Here is a 21,139-nt window from a genome sequence, read left to right on the forward strand (position 1 = left end):
GGCCACAAATGATCGCTCAACGAAATGGTTTATCACGTGGAAATTTATAGCAGTCAAATACTCTAAACACATGTTTCTAAATATGGAGGGAAAACCAGAGAACCCGTAGGGTCGGGATATAACCCACAGCCTCCTGTATAACAGGCGAGGTAGTTAATATCTCATGTTCGACCAAAACTACCCGTGGAAAGTCTAGGTCAGGATTAGACACCGATTTCTGCATGTGCTGTGGATGGCTTAGGATAGAAATCAGGTACTAAAATCTGAGCAGAGTAATGTACTAACCACTACGCCATGACTTTTCTCGATTGTACACACATGCACAGCACACATTAGGTCAGGTCAAAGGTCAAAGCATCTCCATGCTCAAACAAACAATGTGATGGTGCTTATCGCCATTGGTAGCCCTGAATCAGCAGTGGGAATTCCTCGTTTTCATGATGGGCGTCCAGTCTCCAAAGGATGACCAACGTGATTTCCCACAGTGTGGTTTTATTGGCCCTGGAGGGATGATAACCTTCGTCAACCTCTCACCAGAAATTTAACTCACGACCTTCAAATTGTGAGTTGAGTGCTCTAACCAGTGCGTCATCCAGCTAAATACTACACGGACACACACTCGCACACTCACGCAAACACTGTATATTTCCAGATGAGGCTGTAACCTAACAAGGTCACCCTGTTGTTAATAGAGTTTACATTGGCCAGAGCTGTAGGTGATGTCTTTTAAAGCCAAACAGGGGATCCCAAAAGCTTCAAGGTCCCCCATCACAAGGCAGGCATGCCATTACCTTTGTGCCCAACCCAGCCCAGTGTCTGAACCATTAGGGGTCAGTTACACCTAACCTTTCAGCCAGTCTTAGGGTGAGTGAGTGACGTAAAGGGTGGAGGTTTTTTGTTCATTTCCCCGGGTGCGTTACAGTAATTTGTGGGGCCAGCAATGCAGCTTTTCCTGCATCGCAGCACCGTGAGCTTGTCGGTGGGAGGTTTTGCGTCAGTTGTGAGCGACTCGAGCCAAGGCTGGTTAGAGGAGTTGCACACATTTTCCCAATGACCTCACCTAAAACAATTCTTATTTTAAACCATTTTATATGCACGTCTAAATGAATGGCCTGTGGCGTGGCTGGCCCCTGCCATGGGACTGTGGAATTTCTACCACTGTCTGAGGGATGCTAACAGAGCTGTACACCAGTTACCACATTGTTTGAATGAGATATTTTTACTTGATCTGAATGAAAGATTGAACAAGCTGATGATACCATTGCCAGCATTAGTTTCTCTCCAACTGGGGTCCACAGACCTCAAGGGGGAATGCAACAATATTGTATGAAGCCATTATTGCATCTGTAGGTGATATGTGGAAAGAACTTTGAGTTATGGCACGAGACCATGAGAAGTGGAGGCATTGAGTTGTCCGTTTCAGTCACACGGAACAAAGTAATAAGCAAAGTGGGCCGTCTTGGTAAGAAGTGGATATAAATAATTAAGTACATGCATACACAGGTTAGACAATTTTTCATAGCTGTGCTAATGAGTCTCACAAAAGTCAAAATTGTCTGTTTAGAACGCTGCTGGGGGAAAAACGTATCCATAAGGCATTATGGTGATTGGAATTTTATTATTATTTTATTTTGGCAATTAAATATATCCCGTCCTATTTATTAGCTTATTTAAATTGTGATATCTTCACTGTGTTTATACTGGAAATAAGCCCTCAAAGGTGGGGTTTTCAAATAAGTGGCAACCCAAATGTATTCGCAGTGGATTTTATAGTGCAGCGATTAGTGACCGGATTGAGACCATCAAAATCCAAAAGATGCAAAGGCCACATTTTGCTTGGGTGGGAGCCTGGGATTTGAACCAAGGATCTCAGCAATTCTGGCTCTGTACTCTCATACGGGGATAGTATTTGGCCACTGAACAATCATACTTTCTTAGGGAATGGGAAATAACACTTAAGAAGTGAATGTTCTGTACTCTAGCTAATTTACAATATGCCTGCTTGCCCCACTATACTCTGTATTAGAAAATAAACATGAGAGCTGCACAGGCCTTCTTGGCTATGTACTTTCACTACCCTGAAATATACATGATAAGTTATTATATATATTCTTGGTTCTTTCGGTAAAGTCACGTAGAAGGGAAATAATAATAAAATAATAAAAATAAACAATTAAATTCTCACGACGTTGCGATTGCAACACAAGCAATCATCACCAGGTGTAAAAACCACACTTTTTTTTAAAAAAATGTCTTGCTGTGGTTTTCACACCTGATGATGATTGCTTGTGTTGCAATCGAAATGTTGTGAGAATTTTATTGTTTTATTTTTATTATTTTATTATTTCCCTTCTACGTGACTTTACCGAAAGAACCAAGAATATGAATCCCTGCAGTCACGAAAGCTATAAATCGAAATTTATTATATATACTTTGGCTTTTGGGTCTTGGGCATTTCTTTTCAATACTAAAATTATAGTTAAACATGATTGTGGAACTCACCAATATAAAATATTGAACACTTGTCATTAAGGTATTTATTTCTTATGGCTTCTAGAGAAAGCACACATGTTACAACTTCAAAGCAGTGTTTAACACAGTGAAGGATATTCATTCAGGATGGATTAGCTTCAAAATTATGAAACAAATAGTTGTACAAGATCAGGACGGAGTACTTTCACAAAGCTAAACTTGATCATAAAAAGGATGAAAGAGGGCAGAATACTGTTACAGGCATTGGACTGGCACCCAGAGGTCGTCAACCAGGGGATGTCCCTAAACCAGATCGTGGGACACTCTAAGGCAGGGCTGGGGAACGTCCGGCCCACGGGCCGTATGAGGCCGACGAAATCATTTGGTGTGGCCCTGCCAAGGCAACCGCAGGCGGGACTCGAAATTCAATAAATCTAGGAGCAAACCTGGAAAAGCAGTTGCGAGTAGCAACATCATCAATACCAGCTACACGCCTCACCAAAGAGAAGCAGTTCCAGCCATCACATTAAGGGTGAGTCATCGTCTTGGTTCTTTCGGTAAAGTCACGTAGAAGGAGAATAATAAAATAATAAAAATAAAACATAATGAAATAAAAACTCTGATTCAGACTGTCTACTTGACAGACCTGTTCTCCACCTGAAGACGGCTGCTTGCGTTGTGGCCGAAACGTCGTGAGAATTATTTTATTATGTTTTATTTTTATTATTTTATTATTCTCCTTCTACGTGACTTTACCGAAAGAACCAAGACGATGAATCCCTGCAGTCACGAAAGCTTTAAATCGAAATTTAAGGGTGAGTCAATTCAATGTTTGACCAAATATAACAGGCAAATTTTGAAGTTGATAATTTTGCATGGCCCGCGAATGATGTTATAAATATCCAAATGGCCCTTGGCAGAAAAAGGTTCCCTGACCCTGCTCGAAGAGCAGAGCTAGGAGCCAGGGCGTTGTCTTTGTACCAGTGATTCTAGATTTGAAGCTTTCGTGACTGCAAGGATTCATACTCTTAGGTTTTTTCGGTAAAGTCACGTAGGTAAAAAATAAGATTAAAATTAATAAAAGTAATAATAGAAGTAAAATAATAAAATAAAAATCACGACGTTTCGGAGGCAACACAAGTGATACAGCAAACCTAGCTGACGGTCCCACCTGATGACGGAGACTTGTGTTGCCCTCCGAAACGTCGTGATTTTTTATTATTTTATTTCTATTATTACTTTTATTAATTTTAATTTTATTTTTTACCTACGTGACTTTACCGAAAAAACCTAAGAGTTTGTACCAGTGGCAATATTTTAGTGAAGTAAGAGATGGGGAGGTCTAATGGCAATAACAGCATAGGTTGTTATGGTCTATTTCATCTTGACCGTGATCTTGCTTCACAGTCACTTCTTAGAAAGCTATTACTCATAATAAAGGCTTTTGGGTTAGATCGCGTAAGTATAAATGTGTCGCAACCCTCCACCACCCGACACGGCCAATCAGTAAGAAATGTGTCACGTTAACAAAACGCCAGTTAGTAACTTCTTCAGCCCACCGGTGTGTTTGAAGAGTGAATCCACAACATTTAGAGTTTGAGTACTGTGACGTTTTGCTGGTAATTAATCCAGCATCTTCGGGCGATTTGACAGAATAGTGAAGCCATCCACCTGCTTCCGGTCTTAAATAGTGCAGGACGACGTCATCATTGAACCCCATAAGGTTTCGAGATCAGAGGCGGAGGGGGGGTATTGTAGTTATATAATAGACTAGCTTTACTACCCGGCGATATTCAGCGCGCCAAGCACTGAGCATGCGCGGGTGACATGACAGATGTGACGTCACAGCTCACTTGCCGTGCAAAAAATATGCATTATTGCGCCCCCCCCCCCCCCCCAAAAAAAACACAAAAGTCTATTTTTTTTTATTTTTGCATGGTGTACAGTCTGGAAAGTACCCACATGGAAATTTTCAAGTTTATTGCATGCCGGGAAGTACGCTAAACATTTTGAACGAACACACAATCACAAATTTCCCTTTTTATATATAGATTAGTAATCAGTTAATTAGTATGTTATTCCTCTATAAGGACATTTTAAATGTATTGTGTATTACTTAATAATACGCTTCCAGGCTGCGCTAAGTCTGTAGCTATCAGAGCAGTTAAAATTATTGGTATTTCTCTCAATTTCGATGGATTCTCTAATTAGTCTTGGCCAGTAATAAATAGTTTTGCATAACACTTCAACGTTATCAAAATCAATTGAGTGTCCTTGTTGGCAAGCATGTTCTGCCACTGCCGACAGTTGTGTTTGAGATAACTTAATGTTCCTTTGGTGTTCTTTTAGTCTTACGCTAATGTTTCGTCCCGTCTGTCCGATATAGCATTTACCGCATAAGCAATTGATCCGATTTACACCTTCTGTCGATAACTTAGGTAATTCATCTTTAGTATAAGACACTAGTTCTAGAATTTTGTCTACCGTACCAAATCTTATTTTATTGTTTTACTTTTGCAAAACACGGGCTAATTTGTCAGTTACTCCTGAGATATATGGTATTTTAATTGTTTTGATAATCTGATCACTTTCAGCAGTTGTGTTGTTCGGTCTTGGTTTGGCATTCAATGCTCTGTTAATTTGAGCATGGTTGTAGCCATTCAGTCGTAGTGCTTCTTTAACATGTTCATCTCTCTCCTTCGACTTTCACCATCTGACACTGTATTTGCCCGATGTATGAGCGTCTTGATAAGAGAGTATATCTGTGCAGGGTGATGATACGAATCTGCATTCAGATAGGCATCAGTGTGTGTTCCCTTTCGGTAAACACTGTGTGTTATTTTACCATTTATGCCACGTCCAAGCAAAAATTGTCGAGGAAAGGGAGTGTGTTGTTCACCTCCATTTCCATGGTGAACTGGATGGCCGGGTTTTGTTCATTGAGATGATTTCAAAATTAATTAAGTGTGTCTTTACGATGTGACCAGACAATCAAAGTGTCATCGACATATCTAAGCCAAAAAGATGGTTTTAATGTACTTGAAGCAAGTGCTCTTGTTTCAAAGTTTTCCATGTACAGATTTGCTATAGCAGGAGTTAAAGGAGAGCCCATTGCTGCTCGTTCCTTTTGTTTAAATAAATCACCTCTCCATATGACAATGGTCAGCTAGTTTGGGAATATCTTCTGGTAACTAATTGACGTTTTGTTAACGTGACACATTTTTTACTGATTGGCATGGTGGAGTGTTGCGACACATTTATACTTAGGCGATCTAACCCAAACGCCTTTATTATGAATAAAACTGGTCGCGAAAGCCTACGTGTTAAACAAAGCTATTACTGCCCACACATTTGTTTTGAGAGGCACCGTTAGACATTATTGACTGATATATGGGGCCATATGGTGTAGGAGGATGCCTTGTAGTTAGGGCACCTATCGAGAGATATAAATACGTGTGAATGTAACTGATGATAGTACCATCTCTTTCTGCACGACACAGGCTCTCTTTAGTTGTAACAATACATTGTATTGGTCATTTTCTTTAGCACGAATTAGTCTTAAATATTTGGCAGAGTGCAGGTTTCCTCGACATGTCAGCCCATAAGTTTGCTTGTGTGGTTCATTGGCTTTTTCCTTTGTGTAAACGCCTGTGTTTATTTACTTACACACTGAAAAGTTAGCTCAGCTGTTGGGCAGTTGAGCAACAGTGATGAGCCGCTTGTCTTAGTTTCTTTCAGGAAGGGAGCAGTGTCTCCTGCCTGTTAAACATTCGTACACATTTTACTTCTCAGAAGAGATTCACATCACATCAGAGAATAGCCCAAGAAGATGATAATGTATAAGTATTAACCCTCATTCCTGGTGTTTGGCAAAATAAGTGAAAACGTGTACATTGTGCAGGGGGTTGTTTGGACAATAATTGGTGACTAGGCTAAGAACATTAACTCACTGTACTTGAGAATATGGTGCTTCCGTGGAGGTAAACCCATGTTCAGACTTTGGCATAGGTCTTTTGAAGTGAACTTAAGTATAACATCAATAATTCCAGATTTATAGATTTGAAGCTTTCGTGACTGCAAGGATTCATACTCTGTTTTTTTCGGTAAAGTCACGTAGGTAAAAATTTTAATTAAATAAATAGAAACAACTAAATTAAATCACGACGTTTCGGAGGCAACACAAGCTTCCGTCTTCAGGTGGAACCGTCACAGCCAAAGTCGCTGTAGTAACGGTTCCATCTGAAGACGGAAGCTTGTGTTGCCTCCGAAACGTCGTCATTTAATTTAGTTGTTTACATTTATTTTATTTTATTTTTTACCTACGTGACTCTACCGAAAAAACCAAAGAGTATAATTCCAGATTTGATGGAATAATTCTAGATCAATTGTGAAATCACTTGTTACGTTCGATTTAGTCAGTATCGTCAATGGCGTGCCTATATAAGCAATACGTTGTGCAATAAGCCATTGAAAGCCATTGTGAATTTGAAATAACTGTAAAATACCAAAGTAGTGCAGTTTTATGAGCAATTTATCTTGGTCGCACTTTGCTCACAGTACTCAACTCGCTGTCAGAAGGTTATGAGTTAAAATCCCGGTTAGTGGTGGACTTTAAAAACCTGACCCCTCTGGAGATAAATAGAATGCATATCAATTTGTGGGTAGTCAATAGTGGCCATCTTATGTTTAGACTGGCCCTACCCATCGAAATAAAATGTCTACTGCTGACTCAGGGCCTCCCAACAGAGTTGAACACTGCCCCCATGATCGTTTGAGCAGAGAAACGCTTCAACTTTTGACATTGACGCTGTAGTGATACGCTCATTGTCCATTAGACCCACTGTAACCACTCATCCCATCACCACCACCACCAGCGTTGCCTGTGGTATTTATGTCATGCAGCTGGTATTGGTTGAGCAGCAGCGTGGAAAACAATCTCAACCCGGCCCAAGAGTGGGTTCTCACATTCCTCAGCATCCAGACGTCTTCTCGGAGGACACTGGGACGGACTGAGAGACTGGGTTTTGAAATCGGTGACTTAAGGTGACTGGATGATAGCCCCGAGTCGGCGTTTCGAGTCAGTAATTTGTTACTGGGAATTGGCAATTACTTGAGAGGCTGTGGAATTAAATCATCGAGGCCCTGGGCATACTGTCGCAATGGCGAGCATGCTCGGCACTATGCAGTAAGTTCCGTAGCACTGGGCCAAGGGTTTTGTCGTTTTCATGAAAACATGTTGAGTGTCCTTGGACAGATATATTTGCCTGGCGTAGCAATATGTAGTGCATTGTCCCCCACATAAAACGTCTGTCACCCTTCCAAAACAAGCCATGGGCGGTCATAAATTACATATTTAAAATTTTGGAGCCATCCACTGCATTGGACTGTTGACTTCCTACAAAACGGTACACAACTTATCCTCCATGGAGAGACGAGAGCCCGAATGGTTGGTTGCTCGACCAGGATTTGAACTCAACAACCTTCTGATTGTGAGTTGGACGAGCTAACATAGCAAGCAGGAAACGCCACGCCTGAGTCGCACAACGTTTTCAGGTGGGTACTGTTGGTGGTCCTTTTTTATCTGCAATTCTTTGCTGAGTACCTTCGGCATTGTGCCATGTAGCCATGTAACGATTTTCAGAACTCAATGTGCCCGATTCACATTTTATTTTCAAAACAAGCCGTTTGTTTCATTATTGGCAATGAAGACATTGGTACATTTTGTCATAAAAAAGGAACATTCACCAGCGCATGAAAATGTCCCTTCCAATACCAATTACATTGATAAGTTACATACTCATACTCTTTGGTTCTTTCGGTCGTATGAATTCCTGCAGTCACGGAAGCTTCCAATCAAGAAAATTACATACTTATCTCTCAATCACACTGATCTCTCAATCACAAAATAGAGTTGGCTTAGCCTTGTCCAAGTCAACAATTCAAAACGCCTTCATAGGCACACAAGCACTAGACATTGATGTGCTCCTTCTTCGTTCAAAATACACACTCCTGTTGCCATATTAGTGGTGGAAATTCCATATTTCTGTGGTTGATGGTCAGCCTCTACAGAGGGCATCCTAAATTGGCTTTCCACAAACATGTCGTCATTCTATTGACCACAGCGGTGTGATCATTTTAACCCGCGGTCTTACAATTGTGAGTTAGACAGCCTAACCGCAGCACCACCTGTATTCCTCTACGCGAGCATAGATGTGCGTTGTGATTATGGTTGCTGCGATATCATACGGTGCACTATGCCTTTCACAGTACGGTAATGATTGCGATATTGGTTTGTATCTGTAATGTGTGTTGCGTGGTTACTGTGCTTTGCTGCGCTTCATGTACAAATAGAGATTTCAATTTCAGTTCACAAAACACAAGCCTTTGACAAGTCTGATGATCATTGCAACTTTACAAACTATGACGCTAATAACACACATTCTGTCATTTACACAGATGATTAAATATCGACATTAACTGCACAAATTATGTCATGAAAACATGGTGCTGTCAGTTACTTTAAAATATGTTTTTAAAGCACTAATTTAATGAGTAAGATGTACTTTTATTTTTGTTTTGGCTATGTCATTTTCAAGAAACAAACATGAAAGATTTGGAATCGAGTGAGCAACAATTATCACGTCTCAAACATAGTTTGTAAAGACGGATTATACAAATATTGTGGTCTTTTTATCGTACAACATATCGTAATATCGCCATATCAGAACACACCACTGGTGTGACGATATTTAAACAACATATTGTTCACCGGTGTCTTGGACTGTCCTTTCCATGAAATCATCGCCACATGTCAACTTCTCGGGCTTGTCGAATACCACGGGCATGACGATGTGTGTCTACGGACAAATGCTGGTCGATGGATGCGTGCAATTGAAAACACAACACGGGACGCCGGGTGCCCAGAACACATCTCAAATACCACTGACAAGAAGCCCCCTGGCCCCCCGCTTCCGCCCCCCCCCCCACACTGCAGCATTTAACGTTGATTTTGTATGTCTTGTGGCCTATGCATGCAGGCCAACGTTGTTATTTTCACTTTGGCAGGGAGTGATTGTAGCAGAGGTTCTGTTGTGTTAACCCTTTTATACCTCAAACTCCCCGTACTCGAGACTCTGCTTATTCCCTGGGACCAATTTCATCGTTCCCATGCCACCGCCGCCCCCAAGGAATATACTGACCAATCACACGGTCCCACACCGTGCGCTGTCTATCCCATGAATGGTTTCTGATTGGGTAGTGAGATGAGATTGATGGTTAACCAACTAGTTTTTTTCGTGTATTTTAAAGTTATTTGCATTTTATGACCGCAAGTGCTGTGACACACAACTGGACTCACAATTTTAATGTTTTCAATTAGAATCTTGAGTCGGGGGTCGACCCAGCCCATCATCCTTTCGGGTAAATAAAATGAGGATTTATCTTCTCAAACAAGCATGGGACAGTGCTCATCTCTATGATGGTAATGCCACATGCTATGGTTAGAGAACATTCATCTAAAATGATGACTTTTTAATCTCCACAAAGTATCAATAATAGAGGTTTTTGGTAATACTCATTGTATTGGCCCGAGAGTAATGTAGGGCTGGTTTGACCCCCAACCGAGATTTTAATTCCCTCGCCCTCTGATATGACAACAGCACCACCAGTGTGGGTATTATTAATAATTTCAAAATAACTTTCTCACACTGGATGTTATTTCATGCAGTAATCGTTGGTGACTGAGTTGACAGGAGCAAACATATTGCATATGAGTGCTTCGTTTCATATCACCAAGTCCACGTTCTGAGCGTTGCTGGCTCGCCTAGTGCTCTGACTGGCTTATTTGTTTTGGAGATCTGAATGAATCATCGATTAATGTTACCTCTCACGTTGCGGACATCGAACCATGTGTGTTAGCATGGATTGTTTCCAATGTACGTGTGTATGTTTAAAGATGACTGTACCTCTATAGATGCCATACATTCACACCACTGTTATATTCTGTAACTTTATAGCATTGTAATGCGATATGCATCAGTGATAAATTAAAAAAAGAACTGCCATCATCTCTGGATTACGATGCACCTTTTTCCCAGTATTATAAAATAAAAGTTTGGAGTGTGTCTTACAATCCGATGTGTGTATGTGTGATAAAGTCGATTGACACCGTATAAGTTTGGGATGAATCTTACTTTCCAGAGCGTATTATACTCCAGAGACTTTGGCAATTCATGAATCAGACCGCGACCCTGAATCATGACGATTCACCGAATTGTGGATGGCATGTATCGTAATGATTCCATCCCCTGTCCATGAGTTCCACTATGGCACGTCTGTTGGTTGTTCTCCACCACGTGTCTCGTGAGGGCGATGCTACAACGCGTCTGGGGCGGGGTCGGATTGCTCTCCCTGACCTTCCCGAAAGCGATCGCGTAAACTCACAACGTTTCCACGATCCCACTGAAAAGCATTTTAGCGCGAGCGGCAGTTAAGTAAATAAAATAATGTCATAGGTGAAAGGGTAGCCTGGAAGAGGGAGGGCAGCTGAAGGCCTACCACTGTCTCTGTGGGATAAGGGATTCTTATGGTAGCCATCAAAACTAGCTTTGCGTGTTGGCTGTGGTTGTCACAAGAGGTAATCGCAGAGAACAGCGCCTGACGTAGAAGTGGCTTTTATAAAAGAAATGATGAATGCTCGATAAAAAAAACGCAAGTATATTGTTTTTAATGAGGATTGCCAAGTTCCATAGTTGACAGTTTAGCTGTGTTTTTACGATTGTTTGAACTCACTTTAATTGGGTGTTTATTTAAAATGGCGATTTTTTTTATTGTGGATGAATTTGGATTAATTCGGAGTTAATCCAGTGACTTCAGTAAATGAAGATTAACTTGCAAAATATTTCTACTTTACAAGAAAAGAGATTCTTACGAACAGGAATTAAATCCTTGGACAATCAGTGGACTAAGTGTATTTAACATGAAGGGGGCCATGTTAAGAAAATACGTTACATCCAGGCATGTCATTGAGTTATATGTCAAACCATAGACTTTTCTATCAACACGCAAATCATGACAACTGTAAAAGTTTGATTTAAAAGAAACAACTTTAACTATGGGAGTCAAGACCTTTACCTGAACGTGTTTATATATTCACTAGCCTTTTGCCCGTCCAAGGACGGGTGTATTGCTATGAATCTGAAACTTGCAAGCGAAAAGCAGAACGCGACGTGATATTCATTGCATCAATGCGTGTGCAATTTGTAAGGGCGCGTTGACACAGATCTATTTTATTGTAAGGTTATAATCCCTTGTTCATCATTACGTCCTTTTTACTTTGATGTCTCAACAGCGTGACGGAGATCACGTGACGTGAGGGTTCTGCCTTTTTAGTGAGGGTTGTAAGTTGACGCCGAGGAGGGGGGAGGAGGCGCCTCGCCCCTCATGTGGAGTGGCGTCACCCGCTAATTATTATTAATGGGGGGGAGGGTGCTACATGTGGAGTGACGTCACCTGCTCATGATTATTAATGAAGGGGGGTGGTCGATGTGGAGTGACGTCACGAGCGTTAAGGACATTCCTGGGTGATTATAGTAGTTATTCTGAGTTGAATAATCACATGTAGTAGGGTAAAGTATGGGAACTTATCTTCCAAAACTTATGGCGAAAATGGAAAAGCAGGCTAAATACCCTAGTGGAGGACCTCTCTGCCATTGTTTTTCTCACGTTCACTTGCACTGTAAATACATATTCTAGGTAAGACAAATTATTGTAAGAATGGAATAGTAAAGAATATAATTACGTCCAGTTAGTTTAGGACAAAAATATTGCAGTCCTACACGCTTCCATAAACAAAGCCTAAATTTGTCATCAGTAAAGCACCAGAATCATGTATAATGATAGAACAGCTACACTGAGATACACATAACTCGAGCGCCAGGAAATACTCTCGCCAAGGTTATGCACCAACATCTTACCCGAATATTGGATTTATGAAGGAAAGTCGTATTATTGCGTACTGCAATATTTTCAGGCACTGAATGCCAATGTCGAGTTCTACTAGCCACGAGAGTTCTTCAAGGTGAGAGTTCGTGTCGTTATGCCAATCCTCCATTGAAGGAGCACAGATCCCATTCGTAAACCATATGGTCCATGGTTGGGTTTGCATGGTCACAATTGCACTGGGGCTCGTCTTTAAAATGTCCAGTCATGAAAGGGGATGTTCGCATCGGCCTGTTGATGTTTTTGGTGTGGTTCATGATTCACACCAACCACAGGAAATTAAACTACAGGAAGTTGTAAACAAATGCCTGCAAAGGCTAAAGATGCATGAGAGCAAAAGAAAGATCACGTACAACACGTTTGTTTAGAGACATTAAATAATTGTTGGACGAACACAACTGGAAAATGCTGCAGAATATATGCATTATATATATAATGCTGTGGAGAACTATTTAATTTGAAAATTAAGACAATCACAAAGTGCTGCCTGCTCAAAGGAGCAATGGAACAGCATCACCTCTTGATTTCAAGCTTTCGTGACTGCATGCTTTCCCACCTGATGACGGACGCTTGTGTTGCGCCCGAAACGTCGTGATTTATTTTATATCTACGTGACTTTACCGAAATAACTAAAGAGTATGGCAGCACCTCTATTGGCAAGGCTGAGCCAGTGGTGGAAGTTCCACTTTCTCATACATAGGAAAACCACTCTTGAATTTAAAAAAGTGGTACAAAGTTGTACGAAGCCCATAGGGTGAAGGATGATTGGTTGAATTGACCTCCAGAATTTCACTTTGGAGCCTTCTGCTTATAAGTTGGGTGCCCCCCAAGCAGTATTACCAAACAAACAAGCACACACATTCAAACTCCACATTTGTGTATGCGCCTGATTAAAGGAAGGCCCCAACCAAAAAATACACAGCCTAGCTGTGTGTCTTGGGCTATGTAACACATATTTTTAAAATACATTTTTGACAAAATAATATTTTAAAATCTCAGTACTCATGAAAATAGTGGTTTGTCGAGTGTTCCTCTAAACACTGCACGAATATGAAATGGTTACAGATGAATTGGTTCTTCTATGATCGTTCTGAACCAAAAATATATTTTCATATATATACTTTGATGCAATGATGTCGTGATGTATGGAGTAGCAACTCTCATTAATGAAGCTTCCGAATCATGTCGTGAAGCTCCAAATGCACAGAGAGAGAATTGCTGGTTGTGTTTTGGGCTGCATCAGCCTAGAAGGAGTTCAAAGCGGCGTGTTTGTGTCCGTGCAGACCCCACGGTGAGGCTGGTGCGCTTTAAGACGGAGGACTGCAGGCAGCCACCCGTGCAGCCCACTCGACCCGTGCCTGCGGCCCGCCTCGGATATTTCAGCGGTGAAAGACAAGTTTCTTCGCTCGCATTGCTCCACTTTGGAATTCCCTCCCATCGTGCCTTTTGCCGAATTATTACAACCTTGCTGTTATCAAGAAACGTTTAACTCGTATCTGTTACACCATCGACAGTGCTATTTGTTGCTGGCCACTTGGCATGTTGGGCCTTTTGTACTGTGATCAGCACCGCCAATTAGCCCGGTTGGCTATGCATGGTGCGAAAGAAGTTCAACATACATGCACACAACCAACTGTGATGAAAGAAAAAATACCAGAAATAGCTGCACTTTTTCATTCAAAAGTCAAAGTCATTCCAGGTGTGAACATGTATGTAGTGGGACTGCACTTATCTCCATCGTTGGCCCAAAGCCAGTAGTGGGAATTCCACATTGCCTTGGCGGGTGCCGGTCTCTCCATAGGGCAACAATTGTTCACGATTAACCCTCTAGCGATGATGGCCTGAGTTACCTCCCACCCCCCTGCCGAGGTGTAAAGCATAAGGCGAGGGTTCTGTTGTAGTGCGATGCAGCCAGATAGCCAAAGTTGGCACCTTTTGACAGAACATTCCTTCACAGCTGGTCTTTACGAAAAAACGTTTCAATGCAAATATATTTACCATATTTGTTTACGTTCAATAAGCCAATAGTGACCAGGTTTGTACCATCAAAAGATGGGAGTTAACCTTAAGCGATGGAGCAGCAGCAGCAGCAGCCGGGAATGGAACCTAGGTCCTCAGCAGTGCTGGCTCAATACCCTGACATGGGAATTGGCATTAGCTCCTTGAGCCACTGAGCCGCCCCCATGATTGCTGCACGTCTCTCCGCCGTCTCCAAAACCCCACCCGGAATTGGAAAATGCCGAACGCCGGTCGGTAATAATGCGGCACGCTTGGGAAACACGGCAGCCAGATTTTGCGTTTGATGTGCGGGCACATTAGTGCCTGCCTGCGCGTCTAAGCAAATCCATAAATCATCTGGCCGCTGAGAGCATGCTGTAGGTAGTATGTGGCAGCGTTTAAACCCCTGCCCTCGCCTGTCTGTCATGCGGTAATGTATGCGGCATATAAAATGCCTGGCGTTATAAGCACACCTTGTGTTCAGATTAACGTTAAGTGCGATCTCGCGCGAACATACTAGGGGAGCCCAGAACGATATCGATGGGGTCTTGTATTGTCCGATTCAGTTCTGTGTGTCTGTTTTTGTGCGTGTGTGTGTGTGTTTAATGTGGGGAGCGGTGACATGGTGGTTATCGCACGGCGCTACGAACTCAGTAACCCGAGTTTGATTCTCGCTCACAGCCAACGCCAGCGACCATTATCTGAACCAATCCTAGGCCTCCCTTAGGTCGACTCAGCTTTAAATGAGTACCTGGTGCAGTGTGTCAACATCGCCACTGGGGAGACAAAGGCGGCCGGGCATGATGCTGGCCACCCACCCCCTTGTGTGCTGTGTCAGCTATCATGGGCACTCACTAACAGCACTTGCCCCAACAGTCTGTTAAGGCTATATGAGGGTTCGTTGTCTTTGTTTAATGATCACATATTAAGGCCAACACAGCAAATTATTTCATGGTATGGTCTGAACTGTACCTTTGTCCACCCATTGCTGATGTTTACACACTATGACAACATTCAGCTCCGTTTGTTGCTGTCTCCAAAGCTTTCCCTTGTCAAAAACGAGTTGGTGTCTTTGTGTCACGCATCACTCCACTGATTTCTTTCCATTTCGTCCATGCTTTTTTGACCTTCACTGCGATCTCCTTGCCCAGTCCGTCATCCTCTTGCACTCGTCATCCTAGACACTCGCATAAGTTGGAGTCTCCACCCCTTCCTTACCTCGTGTTGCTCATCCTGGTATTCCTGCCTGAACCTAGTTCACGTTTACTCTGCCTTTGTTCTACCCATCCTCGTACTGTGGTTTCGAGGCAGTCCAAATGTCCAGGTCTTGATGCACATCTTCTCTGGTTGTTTGCAATGACTCTGCCTATCAGTAATTCTGATACAATTGACATTATACTGGTAGGAGCCTCCTGGTTACACCAGCCCACCGGAGATTATTGTGTCCGTCCGTCGTGCAGAAAGGGGCTGGGTGGGGAGGGAGGGGCTGGGTGGGGAGGGGAGGGTGGGGAGGGGCTGGGTGGGGAGGGTGAGGAGGGGTTGGGTGGGGAGGGTGGGGCTGGCTGGGGAGGGTGGGGAGGGTGGGGAGGGGTTGGGTGGGGAGGGTGGGGAGGGGCTGGGTGGGGCTGGGTGGGGAGGGGCTGAGTGGGGAGGGGCTGGGTGGGGAGGGACTGGTCAACCCGTGGTGCCCTTATAAAACTCAACGTTTAACCTACTCACGCCGGCTTGTGCCCGCCCTCACAGTCGGGCATATTATTTGCGGCATACACCACGCCGCCATTGACCCTGGCCATTGACCTAGCAACCCAACGTTCCTACCAGCTCCCTCCGCAGGAATGTGTTACGCTCATGCATTCATTTCTCCAGTCCCATTTTCGAGATTAAGAAAAGTAAGCCACCTTCGGCAAAATGAATAGTTTTTTAATTTGCATACGTATAGTAAATACAAATGACGAATAAACTCTTTTGCATTGAAAGTGAAATTATAAAGTGTTACTGGCACATTGGAGTATGGGTAGAACTCGTATTTAGGTCATTCAAAGCATAATTACCATGATCTGCTGGCACGTATGTAGTTCGGTAGGCACACAGGTTGGTGGATAGGTAGACAGTGATCGACATTGATGGAATAACTCAAACACCGGTCACATAAAGACGATGAAACTCGTCGAAATTTTTAACTTGCAGTAAAAAAAAACACTCATGGTAATCTCTGGAAAGAGGTGATGACATCCGTTCTGAATCTCTTCTCTGCAGAACGTCAAGAGCACCAAATACTAAAGAGTAATAACAGCAGGCGTGACATCATTTGAAAAACGTTTTGAAATGAAAACGTATGGTATATATCATAGTGCTGTGGGGGCTCTGTGGTGGGAATGACGTCCGTTTGAAGAACACAATTGCCCAGTTTTTTTTACTTTAAGCATCTGATCTGCCAAATGTAATTAAATCACCGATGCTGGGCACTCTGTCTGCTGAGCTGTGTCGTTGGACAAAGGAGTGTGGAGTGTGAAGCGTCCCGCTGATATTTTGAGTGCGGCAGAAGTCGTTGATGGTGCAATGAGGGCACTTGTGGTGATGGGACGATGGGTCGCTCAGGATTTCAGGTTGGGGGACACACAAGTGTCCATGATGTTGGCGACAGGTGAAATAATTAACGATGATAATAGTTTAATGAAGGTCAGAGCGTATTCTTGCAGCCATCGGTGGAAATTCCACATTCTTGTTGCAGGAGCCAATCTCTCCACAGCCACTGTTGACTTGGCACAAAGTGGTGCTCGTTTTATCAACCCTGGAGGAATGATCGACCAACTGACGTATGAACTCTTAACTGAGTCGACATCTCTAACGACAGTGCCACCCAGCTGGATTAAGGTCTATTATTCCACTAATAAATATCGTGGTTTCGAGATGGATACGAACTCACAACATTGAGCTGGCATCGCTAAGATCCTGGGTTTAAATTCAGGCAATCACCTGCGATTAAAACTGGCTTCTCAAGGGTTAACACCTTCATGGGCTCAGCCCGGTCACCATTAATGTGCAAAACAAAATCAGTTTTTTTATATTTCTGCAAACGAAAGCGGTACGTGACTGAGCGACATGCGAGGTGAGAGCCGCCGCCGCCGCTGCGTGGGTGGTGGTGGCTCGGCTCCGGGAGGAGGCAGGGGGGGCTTGGTGGTGGCATACCGGGGGCCAGCGCTAGGTGATCACGAGCGAGGCGTGACTGCACCGCCAGCGCGAGTCGACTTGGGAGCCATCGCGAGCCCCCTCTGCCTGCGCCCCCCCCCCCTGCCGCCGCCGCCCCCACGACGCCCGTTCGACGAGGCGAGGCACGCGCGTGCGAGGGCAGGCGCGTGCCTAGACATAAAATAATAATATATCAGCCAGTGGTTCATTGCCGCTGATGAAATGTTGCCAATTTAAAAACATTTTTACTCTTGTCGAGCATGGTGGCGCATGTTTCTAGCTGAGCGCTCTTGGGGCAGGGGTCGGTGGCTCACGCAATAATCATCAATCTCACAATGTGAGGCAGTTCAGCAAGTGAGGTACTGAACTGTCTGTGTGGATATTTGAGTACTATCTTCACGTGTGTGTGTGTGTTTTCTATCGATGCTTCAGTTTCCTCCACATGCGAAACACTCAAAAGGGATATTCGTTTTTACGGCATTAACATGGTGGAAAAGGCACTGCAATTTAGTTTAAAATAGCATGCACGCTTCGTTACCTATTGACTACACAGTTATGGCAGTGCTACTCGTGATAAATGTGAGGTATGGGATATGTATAGGTGACTATTTTCATCAGGAATTATCTATCTTGTGCTGGATGAAGGCCTCCATAAGTCGTTGTCTGTCACGCTGCTGTGTATGAGCTGGTCTCTGCTCCATGGCAGCGAGATGGAGAGATTTGAACATGCGTTCACACAAACTAACTAAACATACATTCGCACAAATTAACTAAACACACATTTACACGAGCTAAACACAACATATAACCACAAGAAAGCTGACCCGGCGGACTGTGACAGATCACTCTGTTCACAATCAAACGGCTGCATGTTGAGATCCTGGTCGGGGTTTGTCCCCACCCAACATCCCTCCAGAAATAATAAACTCCACACGACTTTGCGGGAAGTCAACGATAGTCATTTCTTGGATGTATGAGCGCTGCCCTATGTGTAATTGAGCAGGGAAATACACTGTACTCTCGTCTTTTAAACAGATGAAAGGAATGCATCACATAGTGGACCACGTTTATCCTGGAATGCAATTTGTTACGAAAAGAGCTTTATGTGGGAATGCCAAGATGGAAGGATGATTTTATACCAATAGCAGCAGAAGAGAAGGAGTTACCTCCCACTGTACGCAGACTACATTGATGTGAAGCTTCGAGAAGGCATTGCTTTTTTGAGCAGATGGGTTTCAAGTTCATTTATTAGGTATAGCCCTGTGAGCCATTCGGCTCTTGAATCGGGTGCAACTGCAACAAACAAAAAACAAAAACATGAACAAGAAAACATCTTAAAGTGACTATGTGACTATGTGCAAACTGAAAATCCAGGAAAAAAAACAGCAAAAATTCCAGAAAAAAGCACCGTACACCAACGCTGTGTGCAAAATATCCCAGTGGGATGCAAGGGAGGACAATGCGAGATAGTATGAGAAGCTAATATGTATAACTTTGGCAATCAGTATTTATACTTGCCTAACCAACGCCAGCATGCATAACGCTGCACGCGATTTGACCATTTGTTAATGTGCAACGCGTACACTTGTGTTGGGTGGCCCACACGATTGATATGCAGTTCACGAGCTACATTATTAGTCTCTGCTTAATCTTCTGATTCCCCGTTAATGTGCATTCACCCTAGAAATGAACTTTGTAACTGCAAAAATCGCCCTCCCAATCGCATTGCGTAAACAACCATCGCGTGCGCCGTTAAAATGAGCCTCTCGTACAATTTGCAAATGCGGCGTGATGCTATCAGGCTTCGAATAAATGAATGCCCACCAACATTCAGCAAAGTAGGTATTTTTTTAAACTATTAAATGCTTGCTCTTTTGGGATCCTGCCGTGGTGCAATGCTTGGCACGGGGAGACATCAGCGGTCGCCAATTGTGTTCAATCTCGCGGCATGCCAGTTGAGCAAAGCTGCAAGTTTTTTCAATCCGCTCACCGCTGCCCACCCAACAGACTAAATGGCACACCACGGTCAGTCGTTCGTTGTGGGGTAAAGTGTGGGTACCCCCCCCCCCAAACTCTACAAAGAAATGTGGCCAGCGTGTAAGACCAGGCTAAATATCCTGAAGAGGAACTCTCTAGAACTGCCCTCGATGTATGTTGAACTTCTTTTGCACCGTACGGAGCCAATCATGCTAATCGGAGGTGCGGGGGAAGGACAACAAACTAAACTCCACTTGTGGAAGGGCCTCTATTGCCCTCCAAATTGCATCAGTAGTGGCATTAGGCGGGCGATAAATTACATGGAAAATTAGTGAAATGTTTACAGAATGAAACGTAACCACAATGTAAATGTGCTAATTTTGACAAATTATGGATTTAGAGAATTTAGTTGAATGCTTTTAATCGCTATATTGTACCTCTAAAACGTATGCCGCAGTGTTTAACTTTATTAAAGCTTCGTTAATTAAAAGTGATCCTCATAGTCAACAAAAGCAGCGGCACGGTACACAAACAATGGAGTTGTCCTCACTCCATTGGGTGGCACTGAGCTTGAAGCGGTAATTATACATTCCCATGGCAGGAGCGAGTCTTTCAAAAATGTACAAACAATCGCATGTTTGTTATATATATATCTACACTTACAGTGTGTGTGTATAGAGAGATATTTGAGACGTTTAGCAATGCGCGAGTAAAATATTAAATCAAAGTGCATTGCTCTGCAGATCCCCGTGAAACTCGATGAACGCAACATAAGTCACAAGGAAAGACAAAGTACACTGTGAAGAATTTCAAACTTTTTCTTGAGAGAAAAAAAACGAGACAGAATCCATGTTTCGCAGACGTCAGCAGAATGGAGGACGGCTTACAGATCTGCATCCCTTCGCTGGACTCATCTCGATAAAAACGTGGTTCACCACTCCCCGCTCGAAATACCTCACCGAGCGAATTAGCATGTCCGATGTGCTTAAGATCACGAGAGGATGTTTGAAAGCAGAAAGCAGTTGTGATTTTTTTTCTCTCCATTCTCTCTTTATATTTAAAACGGCATGTCTCCGCTACCGCAGACCAATGGTGCACGCACGGCAAAAGGTTAAGTGGTCAATAATTCACGAATATCACCGCCAAGGTTTCTTTTGCCGTTTTGACGCAGTTTTTTGGGGGAGTTTTTGTTTTTTTTCCCCCTCCGCCGGCTTGGAAGCATAGCCACAGCACATCCAGCGAATTTTCTCAAACAGCTGTGTAACGTGGAGTCGCTAATGCGCATGCCTTAACGCAACTTTGGCTTTGTTTGTTTTGGATGACTGTTATGCAACAACTTTACGAAAAATTGCCCGCCCAAATGGTACTGACGAAACATAGATTTCATCCGGTGTCATAGCCAAGAGCCCGAATACTTTTTGACATTCCGTTGCGCACTCAATATAAGATCACGCTGTATTTTTAGATTTAAGTTATCTAACCGTAATCACGGCAAAGTACTTAT

General features: G+C 43.1%; 1 protein-coding gene across 5 annotated transcripts in view; it reads left to right on the plus strand.

The window, feature by feature from the left end:
- Positions 1-21,139, plus strand: part of LRRIQ1 (leucine rich repeats and IQ motif containing 1) — a 111,967-nt gene that overhangs the window by 66,949 nt on the left and 23,879 nt on the right. For 4 of the 5 annotated variants that reach the window (XM_078858891.1, XM_078858890.1, XM_078858893.1 and 1 more), the window contains one exon: positions 13,755-13,856. The exons of the other annotated variant lie outside the window; for it this stretch is intronic. In XM_078858891.1, the coding sequence (XP_078715017.1) occupies positions 13,755-13,856 (102 nt within the window). The remainder of the gene's footprint in view (positions 1-13,754; positions 13,857-21,139) is intronic. 5 annotated transcript variants of the gene reach the window in all.

The sequence above is a fragment of the Lampetra fluviatilis genome, chromosome 8 (genome assembly GCF_964198595.1).
Source record: "Lampetra fluviatilis chromosome 8, kcLamFluv1.1, whole genome shotgun sequence".
In the NCBI taxonomy this organism is placed as follows: Eukaryota; Metazoa; Chordata; class Hyperoartia; order Petromyzontiformes; family Petromyzontidae; genus Lampetra; species Lampetra fluviatilis.